Source organism: Globicephala melas, chromosome 16, assembly GCF_963455315.2.
Source record: "Globicephala melas chromosome 16, mGloMel1.2, whole genome shotgun sequence".
Taxonomy (NCBI): domain Eukaryota; kingdom Metazoa; phylum Chordata; class Mammalia; order Artiodactyla; family Delphinidae; genus Globicephala; species Globicephala melas.
The window spans coordinates 38478322-38505685 of record NC_083329.1 but is presented as its reverse complement, the minus strand read 5'-3'; the positions used below and the strand labels follow the sequence as shown (position 1 = coordinate 38505685).

The following is a 27364-nucleotide window of genomic DNA, read 5'->3' as shown; positions in this document are numbered from 1 at the left end:
GAATCCCACGTGCTGCAGAGCGGCTGGGCCCGTGAGCCATGGCCGCTGAGCCTGCAAGTCTGGAGCCTGTGCTCCGCAGCGGGAGAGGCCACAACAGTGAGAGGTCCGCGTACCGCAAAAAAAAAAAAAAAAAAAAACAGTCACCTTTTGACACATACATTTATCCTAAATATGATCTCACTAATTGTCAGAGCCGCACTAGTGCATTGCTGGGTAGGAGAGTAAGCCTTAATAAATATTCTATGATTGAACGGGTCCATGAGTGAGTGAATAAGAAATGACAGATAAATGAATTCAGGGCCTCTCCTCTGAGGACTCCATTTAAAGCCAGTATCACTTTCTTTTTTTTTCCATAAAAATTTTTAAATTCAACTAAATAAAAATTTTAAATTGCTGCATGGAAAAACTGTAAACAAAGTCAGAAGGCAAACAACAACAAAAATTTTGTAACACATACAACAGACAATAGGCTAATTTCCTTAAAGTTTAAAAAGTTTCTATAAATAAGAAAATGACTATCCACCCAATAGAAATATGGACAAAAGCCATACAGGGAAAATTTAAAAAATACAGATTTTTCAGTTCTAGAATTCCACTTAATTTTTTTAAATATCTTTATTGGAGTATAATTGCTTTACAATGTTGTGTTAGTTTCTGCTTTATAACAAAGTGAATCAGTGTATATATGTATACATTTATCCCCATATCCCCTCCCTCTTGCGTCTCCCTCCCACGCTCCCTATCCCACCCCTCTTTGGTCACAAAGTGCTTTGGTCACAAAGCACTGAGGTGATCTCCCTGTGAGATGTACCTGCTTCCCACCAGCTATCTATTTTACATTTGGTAGTGTATGTATATCCATGCCACTCTCTCACTTCATCCCAGCTTACCCTTCCCCATCCCTGTGTCCTCAAGTCCATTCTCTACGTCTGTGTCTTTATTCCTGTCCTGCCCCTAGGTTTGTCAGAACCATTTTTTTTTCTTTTTTAGATTCCATATATATGTGTTAGCATACAGTATTTATTTTTCTCTTTCTGACTTACTTCACTCTGTATGACAGACTCTGCGTCCATCCACCTCACTACAAATAACTTAATTTCATTTTTTTAATGGCTGAGTAATATTCCATTGTATATATGTGCCACATCTTCTTTATCCATTGTATATATGTGCCACATCTTCTTCATCCATTCATCTGTCTATGGACACTTAGGTTGCTTCCATGTCCTGGCTATTGTAAATAGTGCTGCAATGAATATTGTGGTACATGACTCTTTTCGAATTATGGTTTTCTCTGGGTATATGCCCAGTAGTGGGATTGCTGGGTCATGTGGTAGTTCTATTTTTAGTTTTTTAAGGAACCTCCATACTCTTCCTCATAGTGGCTGTTATCAATTTACATTCCCACCAACAGTGCAAGAGGGTTCCCTCTTCTCCACAGCCTCTCCAGCATTTATTGTTTGTAGATTTTTGATGATGGTCATTCTGACCAGTGTGAGGTGATACCTCATTGTAGTTTTGATTTGCATTTCTCTAATGATTAGTGATGTTGAGCATCCTTTCATGTGTTTGCTGGCAATCTGTATATCTTCTTTGGAGAAATGTCTATTTAGGTCTTCTGCCCATTTTTGGTTTGGGTTACTTTTTTTTTTGATTTTGAGCTGAATAAGCTGCTTGTATATTTTGGGGATTAATCCTTTGTCAGTTGCTTTGTTTGCAAATATTTTCTCCCATTCTGAGGGTTGTCTTTTTGTCTTGTTTATGGTTTCCTTTGCTGTGCAAAAGCTTTTAAGTCTCATTAGGTCCCATTTGTTTATTTTTGTTTTTATTTCCATTTCTGTAGGAGGTGGGTTAAAAAAGATCTTGCTGTGATTTATGTCATAGACTGTTCTGCCTATGTTTTCCTCTAAGAGTTTTATATTGCCTGGCCTTACATTTAGGTCTTTAATCCATTTTGAGTTTATTTTTGTATATGGTGTTAGGGAGTGTTCTAATTTCATTCTTTTTTCATTTTAGTATCTACACTAAGAGCAAAACTTTGTGGGTTTGGGGTGAATTTGATTAGTGAAACAATCAAAAATCACTTAGAACAAGTCTTGGGAATACGGGACACAATTCAGTGGGATAAGGGCACCTAGGGAAACACAAGGCATGACCAAAATATTACAAGTCTGACTTTCTCATAATTGGGCTCTGAAGGCAATTCCAGAAATGATTTGAACATCAACAAAACTCTGGATCAGCCATATCAACTCCAGGGTGGCTGCTTTGAAAAGCTACACTCAGTATAGAAAAACTGGCATGCTAATTTTCTCTAACTGGGCTTATACATTTATGGTCAATGTTTATATAATATTTTTAAAATGTGACTGAGGGACAAGGTCCTAGCCTTATGCTAATCTTAAATCCATAAAACTTCATTTTCCCATCTGTAAAATGAAGGATCCAACTAGATGACCTCTTTAAACTTTTTAAGTGCTATCATTCCATAATTCTATAAATAAATAGTTTAAACATTGTTCACACATCTTTAACCACTCTCACTAACATTTCAGAGGTTTCATATTGAGGGGAACTGTTTCTTTAAACAACCACAGGGCCCCAAGGGAAATCATGCTTTAGGCAGCAGACCATGATGTAAAATCTACTAGAGCAAAGGTAAATGGGACACATACACACGTCTCTCTCTCTCTCTCTCTCTCTCTCACACACACACACACACACACACACACACACACCTGTCCCATTAGCAGTAAACTATCTGTTCCCAAACAAGGACAATTATTGAAGTCATCATAATAGGTTACATTCACATGAAATTGATTATTTAAATCATACAGAGTACAGCTGCTCTTTGTCAACTTTTCACCAAGTAGTTACAACATCAAAAGTGGAGGGAGTGCTTTCAAACGGAAGTATGACAGCGGGCTTGAGAATGTTCTTTTTCCGATTGTGTCCAAAGTATCTTATTCTGTAGGTTCCAGGTTGGGCAGTATCTGGAATATGCCATTGTATCGTTGCATTGCTATGACCCCGTAATCCCTTGTGCCAATAGAAACTGTTGGCAGGAAACAAACAAACAAACCCAATTTTACTCTTAAAAATGTGTGATTAGAAAAGTGTATGATTATTCATTAAATGAATAGGAAGGGAGTACCTACCATAAAGCAAGGCACTATGCTAGATATTGAGAGTATAGCAATGAACAAAACAGTAAATACTTCCTAGAAGCAGACCTTTAAGAAACAGCCATTTGTAGAAATATCTTCACTTGTTCTACCTAGCTACTTAAATTCTATCCATCCCAGGTAGCCTCACCTGATATTCAGAACACAGGATGTCCCCTGCTTTAAAACTGTTATAGCATCCTTTTCGCCCTTGTCATCCTCTGCTTCAACTTGACACTTCTTTTTGCATCTAGATTCATTTGTTCAAAATATATATTTCATTAGCTCATGTGCCAGACTCTATGCTGGAGGTACTGAGAATACCATAGTGAGTGAGACAGACGTGGTCCAAAGTTTCATGGAGTTTATGTTCTACTAGGGCAGAGATAGGAAGAAAGCAATAAACAAGTAAACCAACAAATAATTTTAAAATTTATAAGTGAAATGAAGAAGTAAGACAGAGGGGGCTTCCCTGGTGGCGCAGTGGTTGAGAGTCCGCCTGCCGATGAAGGGGACAAGGGTTCGTGCCCCGGTCCGGGAAGATCCCACGTGCCGCGGAGCGGCTGGGCCTGTGAGCCATGGCCGCTGAGCCTGCGCGTCCGGAGCCTGTGCTCCGCAACGGGAGAGGCCACAGCAGTGAGAGGCCCGCGTACCACAAAAAAAAAAAAGAAAAAAAAGAAGTAAGACAGAGGGAGCCCTAAGGAGATGTCATTTAAACTGAACCCACACACGTCTAGAGGAAGAATATTCTAGGAATAAGGAAGAGAGAATGCAAAGTGTCTGAAGCAGGAGCAGACTTGGTACATCCAAGGAACAGGACACAGGTGAGTAGGATCAGGGCAGAGTGAACTGTAGAAGAGTGGCTGAGATGATAGAAACAGATGGAGTCAGATCACATTGGTCCTTGTAGACCATGGCAGGAAGTTCAGCTACTCTTCTAGATACAGCAAGGTACCATGGGCTAACTAACTGATACTCTCAGTTATGTGGAGGGCAAATCCCCTGGGCAGAGAGGGTGTGCTCAGCATCCTATGTTTCCTCAGTGACAGGTCCAGTGCTTTCAGTAAATAGCTGGTGATACTGCTGCTGTTGAACAAGGCTGAAGACTACACATATCCTCCATGTTGAATGGTATTCTGATTGTGGGCTCTTGAAAACAAATCATCCTTTTTTGTCATCTGTATAACTTTATTTTAGCAATAAATATGTATGTATTACTTGTTTAAAGATTACCTATACCCTAGAGTCCTAAAGATCAGAAGAAACATTATGCCCATATTTTTGAATGGCTATCAAATAGGCCACAACAAGGCCAAATCTCTATTTTCAGTTAACCATGGGAACCAAACCAACATACAAATAATCACTTAGCTTGAAGTGATTTGAATTAGACACAAATTGCCAAAAATTTTGCCCATGTCCATGCTACTGTCCTGTGGTATGAAGTTTACAGAGTTAGGAACGGAAACATTTTCTTACTTCAAATATATTTTCAAATCTTCACATTATCTATTCAGCTCAGGTATTTGATAACAAAAAGCACAGAGAGATGTTTCTCTGAGGGAACTGCATAAGCACATTCCTTTCCTCCTTGGGTCAGTAAGAATTAAACACTCAAGCTTCTTGCGTTTTAGTAATTCAAATGAAGAATCACTGACCATATACAAACATGCAACACATGGTAGGTATGGACTCGTTATTTTCCCAGAAGGAATGTTGGGCTCTACAGAGCCATCTCAACACCTTCACCCAGCACCCCTTTCAACCACTTTGCAGGAAGGCTAACCAGTTCTTAGGGGTAATGTCTGTGACCATGGAAAAAGACAAAACTAACAGATGTTTATAAGAATTGAGGTCATAACCTCATTAGCATCTAATCTTACAGAAGCACACACCACATTGTTTTGTAGAAAAAGAGGATCAAAATGAAATCTAATAAATCAACTAAATATGGCCAGAAGGCTCCTTGGGAATTTGGTACCATTAATATCATGTACTGAGCCAGTCTTCCCATTTGTCTTCTCTGCATGACTAACCAACTCATTTCAGGGCTTGAAAAACAAAATATTCAATAAACGTGCTCACCGAGTCTCCCAGGAGGCATCATTATGCATTATCTTCCATGTTGCTGATGTGGCCTCATATTTCTCCACAGTGAGGAAGGTCTGATGGGTCTGAAATGCAATTAATATAACTGATCAGACACTGCATAGTCACAGAAGAAACGTGTTTGTACATTGTACATACCCCATACTCCCCTTTGTTGACCATTGCTAACCTCCCAATATCTGATATGAACGTGTATTAGAATTTCATCCAAATCCTTAGGTGTTCCTCTTAACATTCTATGCAATGTCTTCAGAGTGTTAATTCATCCAGTCTATTAAAAAGCACAGCTTTTCTTTAGAAAGCTGAATGAAGCATAATTTTAGAGCTGAGAGCAAATTTTGGAAATTAGGGCAAAGAAGAAATGAAATAAAACAAGATTTAGAAAAGGCAGCAAACAGTTTCATGACATGTTTACTGATCTGTATTCCAAGACCTTCTCTATTCACCTCAAGATTTAGGAGGGAAAATGGGAAAATTTCCTCATCTTTTCATCTCCAGGTAAATGAATTATTAGTAAATATACCTGCCTTAGTGAAAGAATTGAAAAGGATGCATAAATCTTCCTACTCCTAGGGTGCTATAAGCGACCCTTATATTTTGTCATAATGGATTCCTAGAAACCCACATCATAAGCAGATTTTATTTTCCCAGTGGAAAATAAAAATTTCCACATTGGTGGAAAATTATAGTAATTTGTTTTAGGCCAAGAATTCAGCTTCAAATAAAGCATATATTTAAATAACATAATAAATTAAAATATACAAAGGCCATAAATCTCCAATTTTCCTTAAAAATCTTTAGATTATGGCCCTTAAGGGCAGGACTTGTGTCTAATTTATCTTTATCCATCACAGCCCTGTAATTTACAGGTGTTCAAATAAATGCTGAACGGATCACCTACTTATAGCTGGGCCATGGGATTATTTAAAATTCTTCAATTACTCACCTAATGGATTATATTCAATAAAAAAAAGTTTTCATAACCACAGTGACTCTCAAAGAGAACTGTTCATGGCCATTTAGGGCAGAGTGACATTGGGAAGGCCTTCAATGGAGTAGGAGATAGGGTGGAGTAGGACCCAGTGTATAGGTCTAGAGTGCAGATCAGAGGACAAGGCTAGGATGCTGAATGTGTGAACTATGTGACCATCCTCTCCCCACCTCCCAACCTTAATCTTTTCCAGATACATAATTAGTTCATACAGGTTAATTAATCTCTCTAAGCCTCAGTTTATTCACCTGTAAAACACGGATAATAAAACAAAACTCATTGGGCAGTAGGCAGGATTAAATTAGATTCATGTGATGATGTATGTAAAACTTTAGCCTCGTACCTGCAAAGAGTAAGCACTCAATAAATAGTGGTGAGGAAGTGATGATTACTAATAATAAAGGGCACCAGAAATTGTTTTATGCCAAGTCCCAAAACATTCTTAGAAATTCTATTCTCATTATAGCGCTTTAAGCAGTTTAGTCTACTGTTTCTCCACGGCAATAATGATGACAGTATTTCTCTACCCTAAGGATGTCAGATTACAGCTAATCCTGCAGTCTTGCTATAGCACTTTAATATCTTTAGAAAGTAATGTTGTAAACATGTAAATATTCTGGCATGACTTGACTGCCTAGAGAAGTTATTTCAAACATGTGCATGTTGACTACCCAAGCGGTAGAAAAAATTTCCCCAATATCATATTTGAAAATGTCATATTGTCACAATTTTTATCAAAGGAATAACCATATTTTAATAAACAGAGATGGGAAGGCTTATTTGGAAGAAAGGTATTTTGGATTATAAGTGACAGTGGGCTCTGCGAAGAATGGCTCATAGATAAAGTGAATGCATTCTCCACCCTATTAAAAAATCTGACCTTGAAATCACTTCCATAAACCCACTTTCTTTTTCCTCTATATATTTCTTTGTTGTTTGAATTTTTACAACTAGAATGTGTCTGGTTATTGCTTGTGTAGTCATATGAACATTCCAAGGAAGTTACAGAGGAGTAAAATTACTTTACTTTATTCATAGATATATTATATATACTTTATCATATATACATATATAAATACATGACAAAAACAAAAAACTATGAAATGATATGTAACAAACTGTCAACAGTGATTACCTCTAAAAATGTTTATGAAAAGAGAGGTATTTTCACATTCTATTTTAAGCACTTCTATACTGTCTGTTTTTACATGGGATCTGTATTTCTTGTGTCATTTTTCAAGCTTAATAAATAAATACCGTATTAGTGCCAGTAGCAAAAACTAGGGAAATGGCCAATGCAAGAAAAAGTAAAGTGCATGGGCCAGGGCTCCAAGCCAGTAGAGCGTCCACCCAGGGATCCATGATCATTCCACAACAGTAGAGGCAGGACCAGAGTCAGGAGTGCAGGAGAAGAGGAGAGGAGACAAAGATACATGTCACACTGGCCTTAGGATTATTTTACCAAATTCAATAGAGTTTTAAAATTGGAATATGTAAATAGGAACTGTATTCAAATCTTCATCATCTCAAGAGACAATGCCATTCTCTATGCATTGTGCTATATGTGATCGTAAGTAGAACTAGTTAAATGTTTCCTGTGGGCTTTTTTCCCAGACTCAACTCTACGTTAACTGTTCCCACTGAAAATTTTCTCACACCTACAAAATAAGATGAAAAGCAAGCTGGAATATTTTACCTTTATTTTGTTAAGCTCTGCAGGGATACTTAAGTAAATGAAAGGCTAAAAAGTGGACTTAAATTTGTACAAAGAATCAATGATGCTTACCTTGTTCTCTGCTGAATTCTTCGGGTTAGCACCTACAAATGTAACTTCAACAACTTCTCCCTGAAAATAAAAACTCATTTTATGACTTCTAATAAAAGTACTTTATGCCATGCTCATATTTGGGCCATTATTTAGGAAATGTTTCTAGGAGTTTGGGTACCTGTAGAGATTGTATTCTGTTTAATCAAGTGAAGTTGTCTTCTGAGAATATTAGAGAAAATACACTTGTAACAATGGACACAGGAATTTGGGGGCAACAAATTACTTCAGAATTTTGGGCCAATGGATTTGCTTTTGGTAGATTCAGATATAGGTGAAGATTTAGAACTATAGCTCAAATTAGTGACAGCACATTAAAATGGCTTCTTCAGCCTTGGATAACTTCTTACATCTCCCTCCCATACACATCTAGGAAATGGACTGAATTAAATAAGGAAAGCCAAAACTTTCCATGGATGACTTATACTTTGTTATTCTTTTTTTTTTTATACAGCAGGTTCTTATTAGTCGTCCATTTTATATACATCAGTGTATACATGTCAATCCCAATCTCCCAATTCATCACACCACCACCCGCCCCCCAACCCGCCGCTTTCCCCCCTTGGTGTCCATACGTTTGTTCTCTACATCTGTGTCTCAATTTCTGCCCTGCAAACCGGTTCATCTGTACCATTTTTCTAGATTCCACATATAGACGTTAATATGCAATATTTGTTTTTCTTTCTGACTTACTTCACTCTGTATGACAGTCTCTATATCCATCCATGTCTCTACAAATGACCCAATTTCGTCCCTTTTCATGGCTCAGTAATACTCCATTGTATGTATGTATCACATATTCTTCATCCATTCATCTGTCAATGGGCATTTAGGTTTCTTCCATGACCTGGCTATTGTAAATATTGCTGCAATGAACACTGGAGTGCATGTGTCTTTTTGAATTATGGTTTTCTCTGGTATATGCCCAGTAGTGGGATTGCTGGATCATATGGTAATTCTATTTTTAGTTTTATAAGGAACCTCCATACTGTTCTCCATAGTGGCTGTATCAATTTGCACTCCCACCAAGAGTGCAAGAGGGTTCCCTTTTGTACACACCCTCTGCAGCATTTGTTGTTTGTACATTTTCTGATGATGCCCATTCTAACTGGTGTGAGGTGATATCTCATTGTAGTTTTGATTTGCATTTCTCTAATAATTAGTGATGTTGAGCAGCTTTTCATGTGCTTCTTGGCCATCTGTATGTCTTCTTTGGAGAAATGTCTATTTAGGTCTTCTGCCCATTTTTGGACTGGGTTGTGTTTTTTAATATTGAGCTGCATGAGCTCTTTATATATTTTGCAGATTAATCCTTTGTCCGTTGATTGGTTGGGAAATATTTTCTCCCATTCTGAGGGTTGTTTTTTCATCTTGTTTATGGTTTCCTTTGCTGTGCAAAAGCTTTGAAGTTTCATTAGGTCCCATTTGTTTATTTTTGTTTTTATTTCCATTACTCTAGGAGGTGGATCAAAAATGATCTTGCTGTGATTTATATCAAAGAGTGTTCTTCCTATGTTTTCCTTTAAGAGTTTTATAGTGTCTGGTCTTACATTTAGGTCTCGAATCCATTTTGAGTTTATTTTTGTGTATGGTGTTAGGGAGTGTTCTAATTTCATTCTTTTACATGTAGCTGTCCAGTTGTCTCAGCACCACTTATTGAAGAGACTGTCTTTTCTCCATTGTATATCCTTACCTCCTTTGTCATAGATTAGTTGACCATAGGTGTGTGGGTTTATCTCTGGGCTTTCTATCCTGTTCCACTGATCTGTATTTCTGTTTTTGTGCCAGTACCATATTGTCTTGATTACGGTAGCTTTGTAGTATAGTCTGAAGTCAGGGAGTCTGATTCCTCCAGCTCCATTTTTTTCCCTCAAGACTGCTTTGGCTATTCGGGGTCTTTTGTGCTCCATACAAATTTTAAGACTTTTTGTTCTAGTTCTGTAAAAAATGCTATTGGTAATTTGAATTGAATCTGTAGTTTGCTTTGGGTAGTATAGTCATTTTCACAATATTGAGTCTTCCAATCCAAGAACATGGTATATCTCTCCATCTGCTGGTATCATCTTTAATTTCTTTCATCAGTGTCTTATAGTTTTCTGCATACAGGTCTTTTGTCTCCCTAGGTAGTTTTATTCCTAGGTATTTTATTCTTTTTGTTGCAGTGGTAAATGGGAGTGTTTCCTTAATTTCTCTTTCAGATTTTTCATCATTAGTGTATAGGAATACAAGAGATTTCTGTGCATTAATTTTGTATCCTGCAACTTTACCAAATTCATTGATTAGCTCTAGTAGTTTTCTAGTGGCATCTTTAGGATTCTCTATGTATAGTATCATGTCATCTGCAAACAGTGACAGTTTTACTTCTTCTTTTCCAACTTGGATTCCTTTTATTTCTTTTAATTCTCTGACTGCTGTGGCTAGGACTTTCAAAACTACATTGAATAACAGTGGTGAGAGTGGACATCCTTGTGTCGTTCCTGATCTTAGAGGAAATGCTTTCAGTTTTTCACCATTGAGAATGATTTTGCTGTGGGCTTGTCATATATGGCCTTTATTATGTTGAGGTGGTTCTCTCTATGCCCACTTTCTGTAGAGTTTTTATCATAAATGGGTGTTGAATCTTCTCCAAAGCTCTTTCTGCATCTATTGAGATGATCATATGGTTTTTCTTCTTCAATTTGTTAATACGGTGTATCACACTGATTGATTTGCATATATTGAAGAATCCTTGCATCCTGGGATAAATCCCACTTGGTCATGGTGTATGATCCTTTTAATGTGTTGTTGGATTCTGGTTGCTAGTATTTTGTTGAGGATTTTTGCATCTATATTCATGAGTGATATCGGTCTTTAATTTTGTTTTTTTGTAGTATCTTTGTCTGGTTTTGATATCAGGGTGATGGTGACCTCATAGAATGAGTTTGGGAGTGTTCCTTCCTCTGCAATATTTTGGAGGAGTTTGAGGAGGATGCATGTTAGCTCTTCTCTAAATGTTTGATAGAATTCACCTGTGAAGCCATCTGGTCCTGGACTTTTGTTTGCTGGAAGATTTTTATTCAGTTTCAATTTAATTGCTTGTGATTGGTCTGTTCATATTTTCTATTTCTTCCTGGTTCAGTCTTGGATGGTTATACTTCTCTAAGAATTTGTCCATTTCTTCCAGATTGTCCATTTTATTGGCATAGAGTTGCTTGTAGTAGTCTCTTAGGATGCTTTTTATTTCTGCGGTGTCTGTTGTAACTTCTTTTTCATTTCTAATTTTATTGATTTGAATCCTCTCCCTCTTTTCTTGATGAGTCTGGCTAATGATTTATCAATTTTGTTTATCTTCTCAAAGAACCAACTTTTAGTTTTATGGATCTTTGTTATTGTTTTCTTTGTTTCTATTTCATTTATTTCTGCTCTGATCTTTATGATTTCTTTCCTTCTGCTAACTGAGTTTTGTTTGTTCTTATTTCTCTAGTTCCTTTAGGTGTAAGGTTAGATTGTTTATTTGGGATTTTTCTTGTTTCTTGTGGTAGGCTTGTATAGCTATAAACTTCCCTCTTAGAACTGCTTTTGCTGCATCCCATAGGTTTTGGATCATCGTGTTTTCATTATCATTTGCCTCTAGGTATTCTTTGATTTCCTCTTTGATTTCTTCAGTGATCTCTTGGTTATTTACTAAAGTATTGTTTAGCTTCCAGGTGTTTCTGTTTTTTACGTTTTTTTCCCTGTAATTGATTTCTAATCTCATAGCATTGTGGTCAGAAAGATGCATTATATGATTTCAATTTCCTTAAAATTACTGAGGCTTGATTTGTGACCCATGATGTGATCTATCCTGGAGAATGTTCTGTGCACACTTGAGAAGAAAGTGTAATCTGTTGTTTTTGGATGGAATGTCCTATAAATATCAATTAAATATATCTGGTCTATTGTGTCATTTAAAGCTTGTGTTTCCTTATTTATTTTCATTTTGGATGATCTGTCCATTGGTGTAAGTGAGGTGTTAAAGTCCCTCACTATTATTGTGTTACTGTTGATTTCCTCTTTTATAGCTGTTAGCAGTTGCATTATGTAATGAGGTGCTCCTATGTCGGGTGCATATATAGTCATAATTGCTATATCTTCTGCTTGGATTGATCCCTTGATCATTATGTAGTGTTCTTTCTCGTCTCTTGTAACATTCTTTATTTTAAAGTCTATTTTATCTGATATGAGTATTGCTACTCCAGCTTTGTTTTGATTTCCATTGCATGGAATATCTTTTTCCATCCCCTCACTTTCAGTCTGAATGTGTCCCTAGGTCTGAAGTGGGTCTCTTGTAGACAGCATATATATGGGTCTTGTTTTTGTATCCATTTAGCAAGCCTGTGTCTTTTGGTTGGAGCATTTAATCCATTCACATTTAGGGTAGTTATCGATATGTATGTTCCTGTGACCATTTTCTTAAGTGTTTTGGGTTGGTTTTTGTAGCTCGTTTTCTTCTCTTGTGTTTCCCACTTAAAGAATTTCCTTTAGCATTTGTTGTAGAGCTGGTTTGGTGGTGCTGAATTCTCTTAGCTTTTGCTTGTCTGTAAAGCTTTTGATTTCTCCAACAAATCTGAATGAGATCCTTGGCGGGTAGAGTAATCTTGGTTGTACGTTCTTCCCTTTCATCACTTTAAGTATACCATGCCACTCCCTTCTGGCTTGTAGAGTTTCTGCTGAGAAATCAGCTGTTAACCTTATGGGAGTTCCCTTGTATGTTATTTGTCGTTTTTCTCTGGCTGCTTTCAATAATTTTTCTTTGTCTCTAATTTTTGCCGATTTGATTATTATGTGTCTCGGTGTGTTTCTCCTTGGGTGTATCCTATATGGGACTTGCTGCGCTTCCTGGACTTGGGTGGCTATTTCCTTTCCCATGTTAGGGAAGTTTTCGACTCTAATCGTTCAGATATTTTCTCTGGTCCTTTCTCTCTCCTCCTTCTGGGACCCCTATAATGTGAATGTTGTTGCATTTAATATTGTCCCAGAGGTCTCTTAGGCTGTCTTCATTTCTTTTCATTCTTTTTTCTTTAGTCTGTTACATAGTAGTGAATTCCACCATTCTGTCTTCCAGGTCACTTATACGTTCTTCTGCTTCAGTTATTCTGCTATTGATTCCTTCTAGTGTAGTTTTCATTTCAGTTATTGTATTGTTCATCTCTGTTTGTTTGTTCTTTAAATCTTCTAGATCTTTGTTAAACATTTCTTGCATCTTCTCGATGTTTACCTCCATTCTTTTTCAGAGGTCCTGTATCATCTTCACTATCATTATTCTGAATTCTTTTTCTGGAAGGTTGCCTATCTCCAGTTCATTTAGTTGTTTTTCTGGGGTTTTATCTTGTTCCTTCATCTTGTACATAGCCCTCTGTCTTTTCATCTTGTATATCTTTCTGTGAATGTGGTTTATTCAGATGACTTATACTTGCATATACACTTACATATAAAAGATACAAGATGGATTGACAAGGTGTGTATTTAACTTTTCTCCTAACTAAAAAAACTGGACAAATATGTATTAAAGAATGGTTTTAAAGACAGTAGGCATGAAAACAGTGATCCTTGAGTGACAGAAAATGAAAAAGATGAGCCCTACAATTGCCTCAGTTTTATGCCTTCAGACAGTTTACAGGCCACAGCATAAGGAGGCAGAATCAAGCAATGCTAGGCAGTCTATGTAAGTTAAGGAATAGATGTGGGAGTCCAAGACAACCAAGTGGTCTTGAGTTCACAGGGTAGAGTAACAGAGAAAAGAGAGGACCATAGAAAGGAGAGGTACACAGAGAGAGAACTCTGGAGATTTGCAGAAGGCTCCCTTCAACTCTGCATGCATGTAAGGAAAGTACCTGAACCTAGGAAAAGAATCATTTAAAAGAAATAGAGAGAAAATCCCAGGCTCATAGAGAACTGTGAAAAGTTCCTGTTCCCACCAGCCAGATGGGAAAACTCATAATTCAAAATAATTCTACCTTAAGTGCATGGTGGAGAGATTTTCCCTAGAATAAAAGCAGCTCTGTCTAAAAACTTACGAAGACCCACCCAAATCAAACTCTTCCCAAATAATTCAATAACACCCCAAAACAAAGTTCAAAAATATTTACAGGAATAGGAGAACATCTAACACCTAACAAGATAAAAATTCACAATGTCTGACATCTAAATTATCAAGCATACAAAGGAAAGAAAAGCTCTTCTCATAATGAGAAAACTCTCAATCAAAACTGACCCATAAATGAATTAGATGATAGAATTAGTAGACAAGGACACTAAAACAGTTCTTATAACTATTCTGTGTGTTCAAAAATCTAGCAGAAAGAATGAACATGTTAAGTAGACATGTGGAAGATTTTTATTTAAAATGACCTAATCCAAACCCCTAGAGATGAAAACTACAGTATCTATAAAGAAAATACACTGGAATTATCAAATTAAACACTGGAGAAGAAAAGATTACTGAATTTGAAGACACAGCAATAAAAACCATACAGAATTCAAAAGGGGAAAAGACTGAAAAAAAATGACCAGAGCAGCAGTGAGCCCTGGAACAACTTCAAGCCACCTAATATATAGGTAATTGGAGTTCCCAAAGGATAGAAGAGCGGAAGAAATTCAGAAAAAAATAATGAATAAATAATGGCCAAAATTCTCCAAATTTGCTGAAAACTCTAAGCCCACAAATCCAAGAAGCTCAATGAACTCCAAGCACAAGAAACATAAAAAAAAAATGACATCAAGGATCTTTAAAATCAAATTGCTGGAAACTAGAAATAAAAAGAAAAAAAATCTAAAAACAAGAGGAAAAAGAAGACACACTGCACAGAGTAGAACATACATAAGGATGACAGCAGATTTTTTTTCCCACTGAAAACAATGCAAACCAGAAGACAGTACAGCAAAATCTTAAGGTCTTAAAAGAAAAAACTGCTAACCAAGAATTCCATAAACAGTAAAAATATTCTTAAAAATTAAAATGAAAGTAAAGACATTTTCAAACATATAAAAGAAGAAAGAAAAATGTTAAAAGATGTCCTTCAAGCAAACAGAAAATGACACTAAATGGAAATTTGGATCTACAAAAAGAAATGAAGGGTCAGTTGTTAATTTGTGAGTTAATATAATATTTTTCTCTTATTATTTAAGTCTCTTTAAAAATAATCTACTGTTTAAAAATAACAACAATCCATGATGGAGTTGATAAATCATATAAAAGTAAAATATATGACAGTAACACAAAGACCAGAAAAATATCAATGGAATAAAACCACTGGCCAGAATGATCAAGAGATAAAAATCAAACAGAAGGCTCAAATTATCAGTACCAGGAATAAAACAGGGGACATCAATACAGATTCTATAGATATGTAAAAGATAATAAGGAAAAATTGGCAATGACTTTACACCTGCAAATTCAAATAACTTAGATGAAATGAAATGGACAAATTCCTTGAGATACAGAAACTACTAAATATCATTCAAGAAGAAGTAAATGGCCTTAATAGTGAAAATTCACCAAACTGTACACTTTAAATATGTAGTTTATTGTATGTTAATAATATATCAATAAAAATATTTTTTAAAATAACAAACCAACAAACAAGTAAGTCTTCACATGACTTACTATGGCACACAAGACCTTTTACAGGTAATTTCCCACCTGCTGCTCCACCTTAGGCCCTCTATAGTCCATATACCTAGAGGTGGTATGTCTTGACAGGCTCTGTGAACTCCTATTCATCCTCTAAGACCTAGCCCATATTAAAAACATTTTTTAATAAAAACAGTCCATGGATTCATAATCAATGATGACCATCTAAACTGAGATGTGCTGTTCAATTATTTACTTTACTGTTAACTCCCCTGAATAACTAGCATTAATTTATTTTTTCTAATTTTCTTCATTTTCACCAGTGAGATTATCAAATTAGCCAGTCTCACCAATGGTTAGCAAAATGTTTCAACAACAATTAGAATTTTCTGCAAAAATCAGTATATTCTTTATATAGAGCAATCAGTCCTGCAGCCAATATCATGGTTCACTTAAAAAAATAAAATTTGTATCCAGTTAGCCAAATTTTCCTAATCCTTAAAAGCGTTCTTGTCCTTGATTTTTCTTCTTACCATCACAATTTCCTGCTTAGTCACACTCACCTTAACTATGAGAGACAACCCCACTACAAATATAATGTGCCAATTCAAACAGTAGTGGTATAGAACAGACGTTTCTGACATGAAAGAGTGAGGAGGTCAGTAGGTCCCCTCCCTAAAAAGCAACTATGTAAATAGACAACACTGTCAAAAATAACCATTTTTAAATTTTATTTTACCTCTTGAAATAGTTGATTTACAATGTCATGTTAGTTTCTGGTGTACAGTGATTCAGTTATATACTTTTTTTCATATTCTTTTCCATTATAGGTTATTATAGCTTATTACAAGATACTGAATATAGTTCCCTGTGCAACAGTAGGACCCTGTTGTTTATCTGTTTTCTATACAGTAGTTTGTATCTGCTAATCACAAACTCCTAATTTGTTCCCTCCCCACTTTCCCCTTTAGTAACCAAAAGTTTATTTTCTATGTCTGTATGTTTCTCTTTTGTAAATAATTTCATTTGTATCATATTTTAGATTCCACATATCAGTGATAGCATATGATATTTGTCTTTCTCTGTCTGACTTACTTCACTGATATGAAGTGATATCATACACTGATATGTATGATAATCTTCAGGTCCATCCATGTTGCTGCAAATGGCATTGTTTCGTTCTTTTTTATGGCTGAGTAGTATCTATTGTATATTATATAATACCATATCTTCTTTATTCATTCATCTGTCAATGGACATTTAGTTTGCTTCCATTCCATATCTTGGCTATTGTAAATAGTGCTGCTGTGAACACTGGGGTGCCTATATCATTTTAGAGTTTTCTCTGGACATATGTCCAGGAGTGGGATTGCTGGATCATATGTAACTCTAAAAATAACCATTTTAGCACTTCAATTATCAACCAAAAGCTGAGAAATGTTTGTTCATTAAAACTACTAAACTTAGTGGTAAGCACAGTGCAAGTTTTTGGTGTTCTTACCAGGGTTGCTCTCATCCTCTGTAGTACTATATTTCAACCAGAGCAGGGAAGGCCATAAAATCAACAGCTTTTCTGCTGCTGCCAGAAGGAACTTACTTAATTTGGAACATAGCCATTTAAAGTGGTGATCTCAGTGGAAGGCAAACATTGAGGGATAGTGGCTAGACTGGTAATTGGTGATTTAATAGTTTGTGGGGAAGATAACTGTCATGGTTTTAATAAGCTCTTATCCTATCCTGGACTAATCAGAGGCTATGATCATACACAGAGAAGAGAGCAGGCCCAAACCACTCATATATCCCTGGCTAATGTCTGGATGTATGTGCAGAGGAGATACAAGAGACCCCAGTGGAAATTAAAATTTGGGGAAAACTGAAAATGGTCTGAAGTTTGAATGCAAACCCTAGCCCACACAGTTCCATCAGAAGAGATTGAAATTCTTACTCCTTGAGCCACCTAAATACAAACTCTGAACAATATCCAGCTGAACATTAAGTTCTGTGATCACAGAAGCAACACTTGAGAGTGAGACTTAAAATCAAGTATAAAAAACTGAGCAAAGATATAGCAGCCATACACTGTGAGAGAGACAGACTTTACTAATTAGTCCAGTCAAGTTTTAAATGAGCAAACAAATAAACGAAAATAACAACTCTGGGGTGGGGAAGTGAAGCTAGAATCCAGAGTTGCTACAATATATCAACAAACATGCAGTATTCAAACAACAACAATGAAATGAGATGTGCATACAAGAAAGTATCATCCATACTAAGGGGAAAAAAGGAACAATCAAAACTGCTTCTCTGTGTCCCCAGATGTTAGATTTAGCAAAGACTTCAAAGGAGCTGTTATTAAAATGTTCTAAGAACTAATATAAATCAGGTTTAAAGAACTAAAGGAAAGTATAATGATAATGATTTAACAAACAGAGACACAGTGAAGAGAATTTTCTGGAGTTGAAAATCACAACTGAAATGAAAAATTCACTAAAGGGATTTCACAGCAAATGTGAGATGACAGAAGAAAGAATAAGTGAACTAGAATTTATCAACATAAATTATCTTATATGAAGAATAGAGAGGGAAAGAGAGATTGAAGTAAAATTAACAGAGCCTCAGAAACATGTGGGACAACATCGAGTATATTGACATTCACAAAACAGAAGTTCCAAAACTAGAAGAAAGAGAGAAAGGAACAAAAAACTTTTTGAAGGAATAATGGCTGAAAACTTCCCAGATTTGATGAATGTTACCTTATAGATCCAAGGAACTCAACAAATTCCAAGTAGGATAATCACAAAGTGATTCACATTTAGATATATTGTAGCAAACTAGTGGTAGACTTAGACAAAAAGAAAATTTTGAAAGCAGCAAAAGTGATTCATTTCTTACAGAGAAATTACAATAAAATTAACAATTGACTTTTCATTAGAGAGTGAAGTACAGAAAGTAACAGGATAACATATCAATGTAATAAAAGAAAAAAATTTTCAATCAAGAATGCAGCAAAACCATTCTTCAAAGATAAGATAAATCCATTCCAGATAAACAAAGGCTGAGAGAATTTGTTGTTAGTATAACTGTCTTACAAGAAATACTACAGGAAGTCCTTTCAGCTGAAAGAAAATGATGCTAGATGATAATACAAATTCTTAAAAAGTAATAAAGAGTACCAGAACTGGTAAATATGTAGGTAAATAAAATTTTTCTATAAATATACTTTTTTTTTTTTGCGGTACGCGGGCCTCTCACTGTTGTGGCCTCTCCCGTTGCGGAGCACAGGCTCCGGACGCACAGGCTCAGTGGCCATGGCTCACGGGCGCAGTCGCTCCGCAGCATGTTGGATCTTCCTGGACCGGGGCACGAACCCGTGTCCCCTGCATCGGCAGGCGGACTCTCAACCACTGCGCCACCAGGGAAGCCCTAAATATACTTTTTCATAGATTTTTTTAATGTCTTTAAAAGACATAAGCTTTTATAAAACAATAATTGTAACACTGTATTATTACATTTACATGTAGATATAATATGTGACAATATCACCAAAAATGGGAAAGGGAAAAAAGATATTTGGGAAGAATCTTTTTGTATTTTTTAGAATTAAGTTAGTATTATATTAAAGTCGGCTGTGGTTAGTTAAGATGCATATTATAGCTCTGTGACGTGAGATATAAATATATATATATATATTTGGTCTCTGCTCCCATTTCCCAGCACACAGCTCATAAAATCCTTGGAATCTCCGCTAACGTGTCTTTTGTATGCTATTAAGATGACTGGTGGCTGCAGACTTATGCATAACCTCAGAATGGGGGCAAACAAACGCTGTGATTGGAGGGTTAGAACTTTCAACTCCAACCCCCTGATCTCCAGGGAAGGGAAAAGAGCTGGAGGTTGAGTTAACTGCCAATGGCCAATGATTTAGTCAATCATGGCTACATAATGAAGCCTCCACAAAAATTCCTAAAGTTTTCGGTTTGGAGAGCTTCCAGGCTGGTGAATATGTGGAGACTCTGGGAAGGTGGCATGGCTGAAGAAGCTCTGCATTCTTTCCCCCATACCTTGCCCTATGCACCTCTCCACTGGTTGTTCCTAAGTTGTAACCTTTTATAATAAACTGGTAATCTAGTAAGTAAACTATTTTCCTAAACTCTGTGAGCTATTCTAGCAAGTCATTAAACCTGAGGAGGAGGTCATGGGAATCTCCAATTTATAGCCAGGCTGTTAGAAGCACAGGTGACAACTTGGATTTGCCACTGGTGTCTGAAATATGTGTGTATGGGGAGCGGGAGGTGAGGGGGAGGGTGCAGTCTAGTGGGACTGAGCCCTTAACCTGTGGGATCTGTGCCAACCCCAAGTAAATACCATCAGAATTGAATTGAATTGTAGGACATCAAATTGGTGTCCACAGAGAACTGGAGAGTTACTTGGTGGGTGGAAACCTCCACACATCTGCTGTCAGAAGTATTGAGAGTGGAGTGTAAAGAGAAGAAACAGAGTTCTTTTTCAAGTCCCTAAAATAACTACCAGGAAAACAGCTAAAAATGTACATAGTAAAAAACCAACAGAGGAATTAAAAAAGGACACTAAAACATAAAAATAACCTAAGCATCCACCTTAAGAAATGCAAAAGAAGAGGGTGTACGAAGAGCAAAATAAAATCAAAGCAGGCGGAAGGAAAGAAATGAAACACTAGACCAAAAATCAGTGAAATGGAAAAACAGATAAAACCAATGGAGCTAAAAGATGGCTCTTTGAAGACATAAGTCAGCAAAATCAGGCAGAAGGAGGGGACATCATTATTGACCTTACAGAAATTAAAAGAATTATAAGGGACTATTATGAACAAGTTTATCCCAACACATTAGACAATTATATGAAATGGGAAAATTCCTAAAGACAAAGTAAACTCTTAGAAAGACACATAATTGACTCAAGAACAGAAAATCTGAATAGGCCTAAAACGAGTAAAGGAACTGAATTAGTGATTTAAAATTTTGCCATAAAAAGAAGCCCAAATTCAAATGACTTTGCTGGTAAATCTCATCCAATATTTAAGGAAGAAATAACATCAATCTTTTGCATACATTTTCAGAAAATACAAGAGGAAACACTTTCTAATCCTTTACTGAGACCAGTGTCACCCTGATACCAAGGGCAGACAAAGACGACGCATGAAAAGAAGACTACAAATGCCCCTCATGGACATGAGTACAAAACTCTTTAGAAAAATGTTAGCAAACCAAATTTAAGAACATGTAAAAAGTATTATATACCATTACTAAAGGGTATTTATTTAATATCTTAAATCAACCAATACAATACACCCTATTAATAGAATAAAAAACAAAAACCACATGATCACCTCAGTAGACACAGAAAAGGATTTGAAAAACTTCAACACCTTTTCTTCATAAAAGCTCTCAACAAACTAGACATAGAAGGGAATTTTTTTAACCTGATAAAGGGCATCTACAAAAATTCTAAAGAAAACATTATACTTAATGACTGAATACTTTTCCTCCTAAGATTAGAAACAAGATAAGGATGTCCAGTCTTACAACTTCTTTTCAACGTTGCATTGGAGACTCTAGCCAGTGCAATAAGGAAATAATTAAAAGGCATCCACAAAAGAAATTCATAAAGGAATAAGTAAACCTGTTCTTATTCACAGATGACATACTATACATAGACATTTCTAAGGAATCCACACCAAAAATATCTATTGGAACTAATAAATGATTTAGCAAAGTTGCAAGACACAAGATCTATATCAGATAGTAGTGGTAGAAATCCTGTTTCATTTCTATGTGCTTTTCCTATCCTTGACATATCATAGACAACTTTTCTATGCTACAATGAATGGTTCCAGGACAATCCCTTTAAAAAGAAAAGGAATAATTTGAATTTTAGAAATTCAATTTTCCACAATTACCAACTGAAAAATAAATACTTCCCCATTTTCATGTTTTCAGAGCCTCTGCAGAGATAAGAACAATTTTCTAAATTATTGCTAACAGCTGGTCCGAGGCATGATTTGACGCAGGTGGTGACATTAAACATCTTTCCCCCCATCCCCACACAGTCTTCTGAAGGATCCTAAGACCTCTTTGCGAGTCTTACCACTCTGTATTTAGGGTTGGCTGGCTGCAGGACATCCCCAAAAGTTGTGCCTACAGGCGCTCTATCCACAGCATTAGGGATTAATGGGGCCATCAGGTCTTTGAAAAATGGAGGCTCTGGACCGCTGCTCAGATTGGCTACTGTATCCTAGAACAGAGAGCATTTGCTTAAGAAGCATACAATGTAGCGTCAAGACCCTTCCCCCCAGATTCCCAAAAATGCCTTCATTAAAGCAAACACATACACACTCACTTTCCCACTCCCTCTCCCTCTTCCCAAGAGCTAACAACTGCAACAAAATGCGAGCGGAACTCTGCTGAAATAGGAGCCTAGATGTCCATAATTTTAACTTTTGTGACTAGAAGAAAGCGTCAGTCACAGGTAACACTTTCACTCCCCTAGGCAGTATAATCTAGAGTGTAAGCTAGGAATCATGCTCCACGAGTTTAGATTCTGGGACAGCCATTCTTTAACTGTATGACTCTGGACAGCAACACATGATAAGCCTCTGTAACATGACACTGTAATCATTCTTTTAAGGTTTAAAAAGTGTTGAGTCTCTCTTATCCAAAGTCACTACCAAGTTTTTTCCTAAATCCTTCTCTGTGCTCATTAAAGAATATAATAAATATATTTTTAATTTAAAAGTTAAGATCAGCCTGTATCATGACTGGTTTAATCTATACTTTCCACAAAATTTGCCACCTTTAATAGTGTCACCAAAATTCTAATCTCAAATTTTAAATAGTCCTCATATAGATTTGATGTACTTTAATCCTTGCTTTATATGTTTAATCTTGACAGCAGCCACATAACCTACTCGTTATCATTCTTATTTTGCAAATGGGAAGATAAGCTTGCAGATACTCAGTGGGTTTTTTTTCCCCAAGATCACACAGATATTCTTAGACACGTAACTGTAAAATTCTGAAACAAATTTCCACAAAATGAATCACACTTTTCTTCCTAAATATCACTATAAAATTTGATGACTCTACTTCCATGGGAAGAGCTATAAACCTGTAATTGCATGAAAGTTAAACAGTGGTTATCTCTAGAGATGGGTTAGAGGTTTATACTTTTCTGTATAATCTGAATATTCTACAAATAGTTAGCTTTTATGATGAAAACTAAAAATAGTTCTGTTTTTTAAAAAAGTATCAGACCTAAAATTGAAAAGAATATTATGATAAAACAATAACCTGATAATTAAAATATATCTGAAGTAAATACCTTGTACTGAAACTTCAAATACATAGTCAATAACTAATTAGATGGAGACATATGAAATTGCCCATATTTCACTATTTTGACCTACAGAAACAGCAGTTTTGTTTCAATTTAATATATCCAAGCTCTTTCTGTGAAAGGGCTTTATTGTCTTTGCTATGCCATCATTGCCTCACAGCCTTTATTGGGGCTTATGTGGTATTGTACAAGGGTCCATTTATCACATTAAAGTCCTTATCCTGCTTATTGACTAATCTTTTGACACCAGAGTGAAGCTTCATACATAAACTATATGCCAGAGGGAAGATTTACACAAGTGGAGTTCCTTTAAGTAAACTTATTTAGGTGTACAGATTTTAGGTAGATACAATGTGTGTGTACATTCCAAGACACTGTTGTACTTTATCAAACCTAAGGCTCTATTGATTATAATAACTATTATTATTTTTGAACCACCAAGAAAGTGAAAACATGCTACTAACTGTAATTGTAAGATTCCTTTGATTGGAAGATATTGAGTTGGCCAAAAAGCTTCTTCAGTTTTAGGTAAAAGTAAAAGACATTTTTCATTTTCACCAAGAACTTTATCAAACAACGTATTCATTAACCGAATGAACTTTTTGGCCAACCCAATACATCCCAATTTCAGAGATGTTATAATATGGAAAATGGGCATCTCAGAACTGATAAACCACTCAATTCAGGAAGCAACTGGAGAGAAAATGACCAAGATTAGAGAGCACTGGTTCAACTCACAGTTATAGTAAGCTTGGTCACTTCTCATCTCTGAACCTATTTGCTCATCTGAAAAATGGGGAAAAATACCTCCATACTTCACAAGGTGATTGGGAGGATAATAGGTATGAAAAATGGTCATTACCAAAAGATGTTAACTGACTCTGAATTTATTTTACCAGTTTCACTTCTTAGAGATACCTCACAGCTACAATATTTTTAAATATAAAGATTTTCAAAGAAACTGAACACTCAAAGCTAAGGTCTTTTTTGCTTCCCTCTGCATCTCCCCACCCCTGAGACACATAAACATACAATTTTTGATTACCGTAGCAATGGCCTTAGCAAGGACTCTGAAAAGCTGGATGTAAGCAGACAGAGTATGTGGTCCATAAATTGTGGATGCTGCCTCATACCGCTGAGCCTGCAGGAGAGGCAGAACAGAGTCATACCATTCTGCTTATTTCGATCCATTTACAGAGGTGTTGCATTTTAGTGAGGGGTGATGACTGCACATCTTGCATAATCCAAACTGACATAATTCAAGACTACTTATGACAAAGGAGAGTGGGCATTTCCATTTACCAGCAAAAGTAAATGGCTCCCATCAACTGCTTGTTCAAGGCAGTGAAGAATTCTCCTGGCTTATGCCATTTGGACCAACCGTCCAGTTAACCTGAAAGAGAGTAATAGCTCCTGAGTTTTTGTGTATCTTAAGTACTTGTAATATAAATGTTTTCCCCTAAAGAGTACAGCAGGAGAAAAAAATGAGGAAAAATAAGAGTCTTAGTAACTCCTGGATAAACTGGGGGGTGATGGAACTATCTGGAGAAGGACATTTAACCCATCATAGAACTATAAAATGGAACCAAATACAACTCCTTTTACCTGAGCGCCAAGGCTTTGGTTGTTCCACAGAAACCTCCAATTCATCAAATCTAACCTGGAACTCATCACTCCAAATATATCAGCTTTCCCTGCAACATTCTTCATCTCAGTGAAGGCCATCCTTCCAGTCTCCCATGCCAGGATCATCTTGCAGTCAGCTTAGACCCCTCTCTCTCCTTCATCCTATATCCTATAAGTCTCCAAGTCATCATTACTTAACATCTCTTGAATTTTTTCATTTTCCTCTTTCTTTACTGCTTTACCTTGGTCAAACCCTTAGCTCTCACCCAGATCATAACTACAGCTTCTTCATCAGTTCTCTGCCTCTACACTTGTCCTTCCAATTCATTTCCTACACTGCCAGCCTAGTGAGCTTTCTAAATTACAGATTTCAACAGAGCATTCTTTCCTCTAAATTCTACTGCAGTTCCCCAAAATCTTCCTTATTGGATCAAAGCTCTGAGGCACAGCATAAAAGACTCTCCATCGATCTAACCCTTGCCTCCCACTCTAGTCCCTGTCTCACTACCGTCATCATGCTAATTCCATGGTACTCAACTAATTATGGCCCCTTAAATATACTAAGTCTGCCCCTCTGGACCTTCGTGTATGTAGCTCCCTCAATATGGAACACCCTCCCTAACTTTTATTTGCTTAATTAGTCCTTACTCACTCTCAATAACTTGGACAAATTCTACATCTTCGTGAAAATCTGCCAGTCCCCAACTTCAAATACCCAGTCTAAACTGGTGCTCTTTCTCTTCGTTTTCACAACACCTTGTGCATCCCTTTCACAGAAGTGTAATCGTCTGCTTTCTTCTATGTCTTTTACTGGCCCATAAATTCTAGTGGTCTTGAGGGCAAGGCATTGTTATGCCCAGATAGTGGCTAGTACAGTATCTCTCACAAAACATATCTGTTGACTGAATAAGTTAATTAGTTAATTAATACTAATCTTTTCATGTCCCTAACCAGGAGACTAGCTAGTAGGGGTTCCTAACTTTACTTGCACCTTGGACTACTTTGGCAGTCCGTTGAGGCCTATGGACCCCTTTCAGAGCAACATTTCTAAACACATAAAATAAAATACATGGATTGACAAAGGAAACCCATTCAACTGAAATCAAACAATAATAAACCAATTTTGCAATAGAGTAATGTTTGTGCTTCTGTATGATGCTACTGAATAACAAGATCTAGTAGCAGATCTAATAACTACTGTGATTTTAAAATAGCAATGAGAGTAAAAGGTATTTCCAGACGTGCAGTAACTATTTGTGATATGAAAAATATTCATGGTTCCTACTGGTGACAAAAGTCAGAGGTACAGCTAATATTCTGTCATTTGTTGCCTACATTCATAATTGAAAGAGATGCTAAAAGACAGTTACAGATAAATGAAAAAGTGGATACGTGAAAACTTATTCACATCTAAGTTTACCCCAGTTAAGAACCTTTATTCAACAGGATTTCCTAGAAGGCAGAGACCCTTCAGTAAAGTCAACAGAGGGCAGCAGGGCAGACTCTACTGCTGGAATTACTGAGTATTTGTCAAGGGGTAGCCTGTGTGCCACAGTATGGATTGCCAAGTTATACCTGCAGATGTATTAGAAACCATTAATTGTGGAACTCTACACCATTTTCACATTTTTAACTACTGTTGTTTAAAAGTACTTGGGCTACTTTCTGTACTATTTGTAAACAAAAACGCATTACCAGGCAGCAGCCTCCCTAATTTTTTTGAGGCTCTGTTTCTTAATCTGTATCATGGATATAATAATCCCCTACTTCAGTCAGGGCTAATTGTGAGGATTATGCAAGATCACATTTGCAAGGTGCTTAGCCAGTGCACTCAATAAACAGAAGCTATCAATGGGAGTTTTTCCCAGGTTCTACAGAAGTTTAAGGCACCAGAAGTATTAAGGATAGAGTTAGGAATGTTGTATGCCATAACCCAGGCTTATTATCAGTGCCCCTGACAGAGTAATTTATTTCAGGGAAAGTGGAAGTCAGTGAGACTAGAATTTTGACCTGAAGTTGGAAATGGTCAACCTAGAACTCCCAAATACAACCTCTGGCTTATCATTCTCTTACCAGCCCTAAAACAAAATCACCTCTCAAAAACATGATTGAGGAAGTCCACAAAGAAATTCTGCATTTGACGCAATAGTCTTGACCAGGGTATAATTCATTTAAATGATGAGAACTTTTAATTTTACCTGGTATTCTTCATAGGTGGTAATGTAGTGTGTATATACATTGCAAAGACCCGAAATAACAACAGTCATATTCAGCATCCCATAAGTTGCAAATTCCTAGGGGGAAAGGGAGAGTGCAATAAAATTACTCTTCATCTTATAGTGTATTATCATCCTACTTATACTTAACATACAATTATAAATATGAATCATTAGTGTAAGATAAATATCTTAACAATATTTTTCCTAATGATCTAAACTGCCTAGGAGTACAGGAGTATCTAAGGATCCCTTAGGAAAACTTAAAGCCATAACTCTGCACTATAGTTGGGCAAGTCAATGGATCTCCAAACATCTTAACGATTGCATTTGCAGATGCAGAATCTTCTTATTACCAAAATACAGATATTTTACCAATTTCCAAAAAAGTATAATGGGAACATATTAGCTAACCACAGGAGTTATTTCCAGCTCCAAATAATAAAACATTTGTTGATTATGTCATCT

At 36.4% G+C, this 27364-nt stretch overlaps 1 protein-coding gene across 1 annotated transcript in view; it reads right to left on the bottom strand.

Annotated features, from left to right (window-relative positions):
• Positions 1 to 797: 797 nt before the first annotated feature.
• Positions 798 to 27364, bottom strand: part of ASAH2 (N-acylsphingosine amidohydrolase 2) — a 113662-nt gene continuing 87095 nt past the window's right edge. The window contains exons 18-23 of the mRNA XM_060286204.1: positions 26879 to 26974; positions 24100 to 24195; positions 21807 to 21953; positions 8054 to 8113; positions 5253 to 5341; positions 798 to 3058 (exon numbers count right to left, since the gene is read on the bottom strand). Coding sequence (XP_060142187.1) covers positions 2866 to 3058; positions 5253 to 5341; positions 8054 to 8113; positions 21807 to 21953; positions 24100 to 24195; positions 26879 to 26974 — 681 coding nt within the window. The 3' untranslated portion in view covers positions 798 to 2865. The remainder of the gene's footprint in view (positions 3059 to 5252; positions 5342 to 8053; positions 8114 to 21806; positions 21954 to 24099; positions 24196 to 26878; positions 26975 to 27364) is intronic.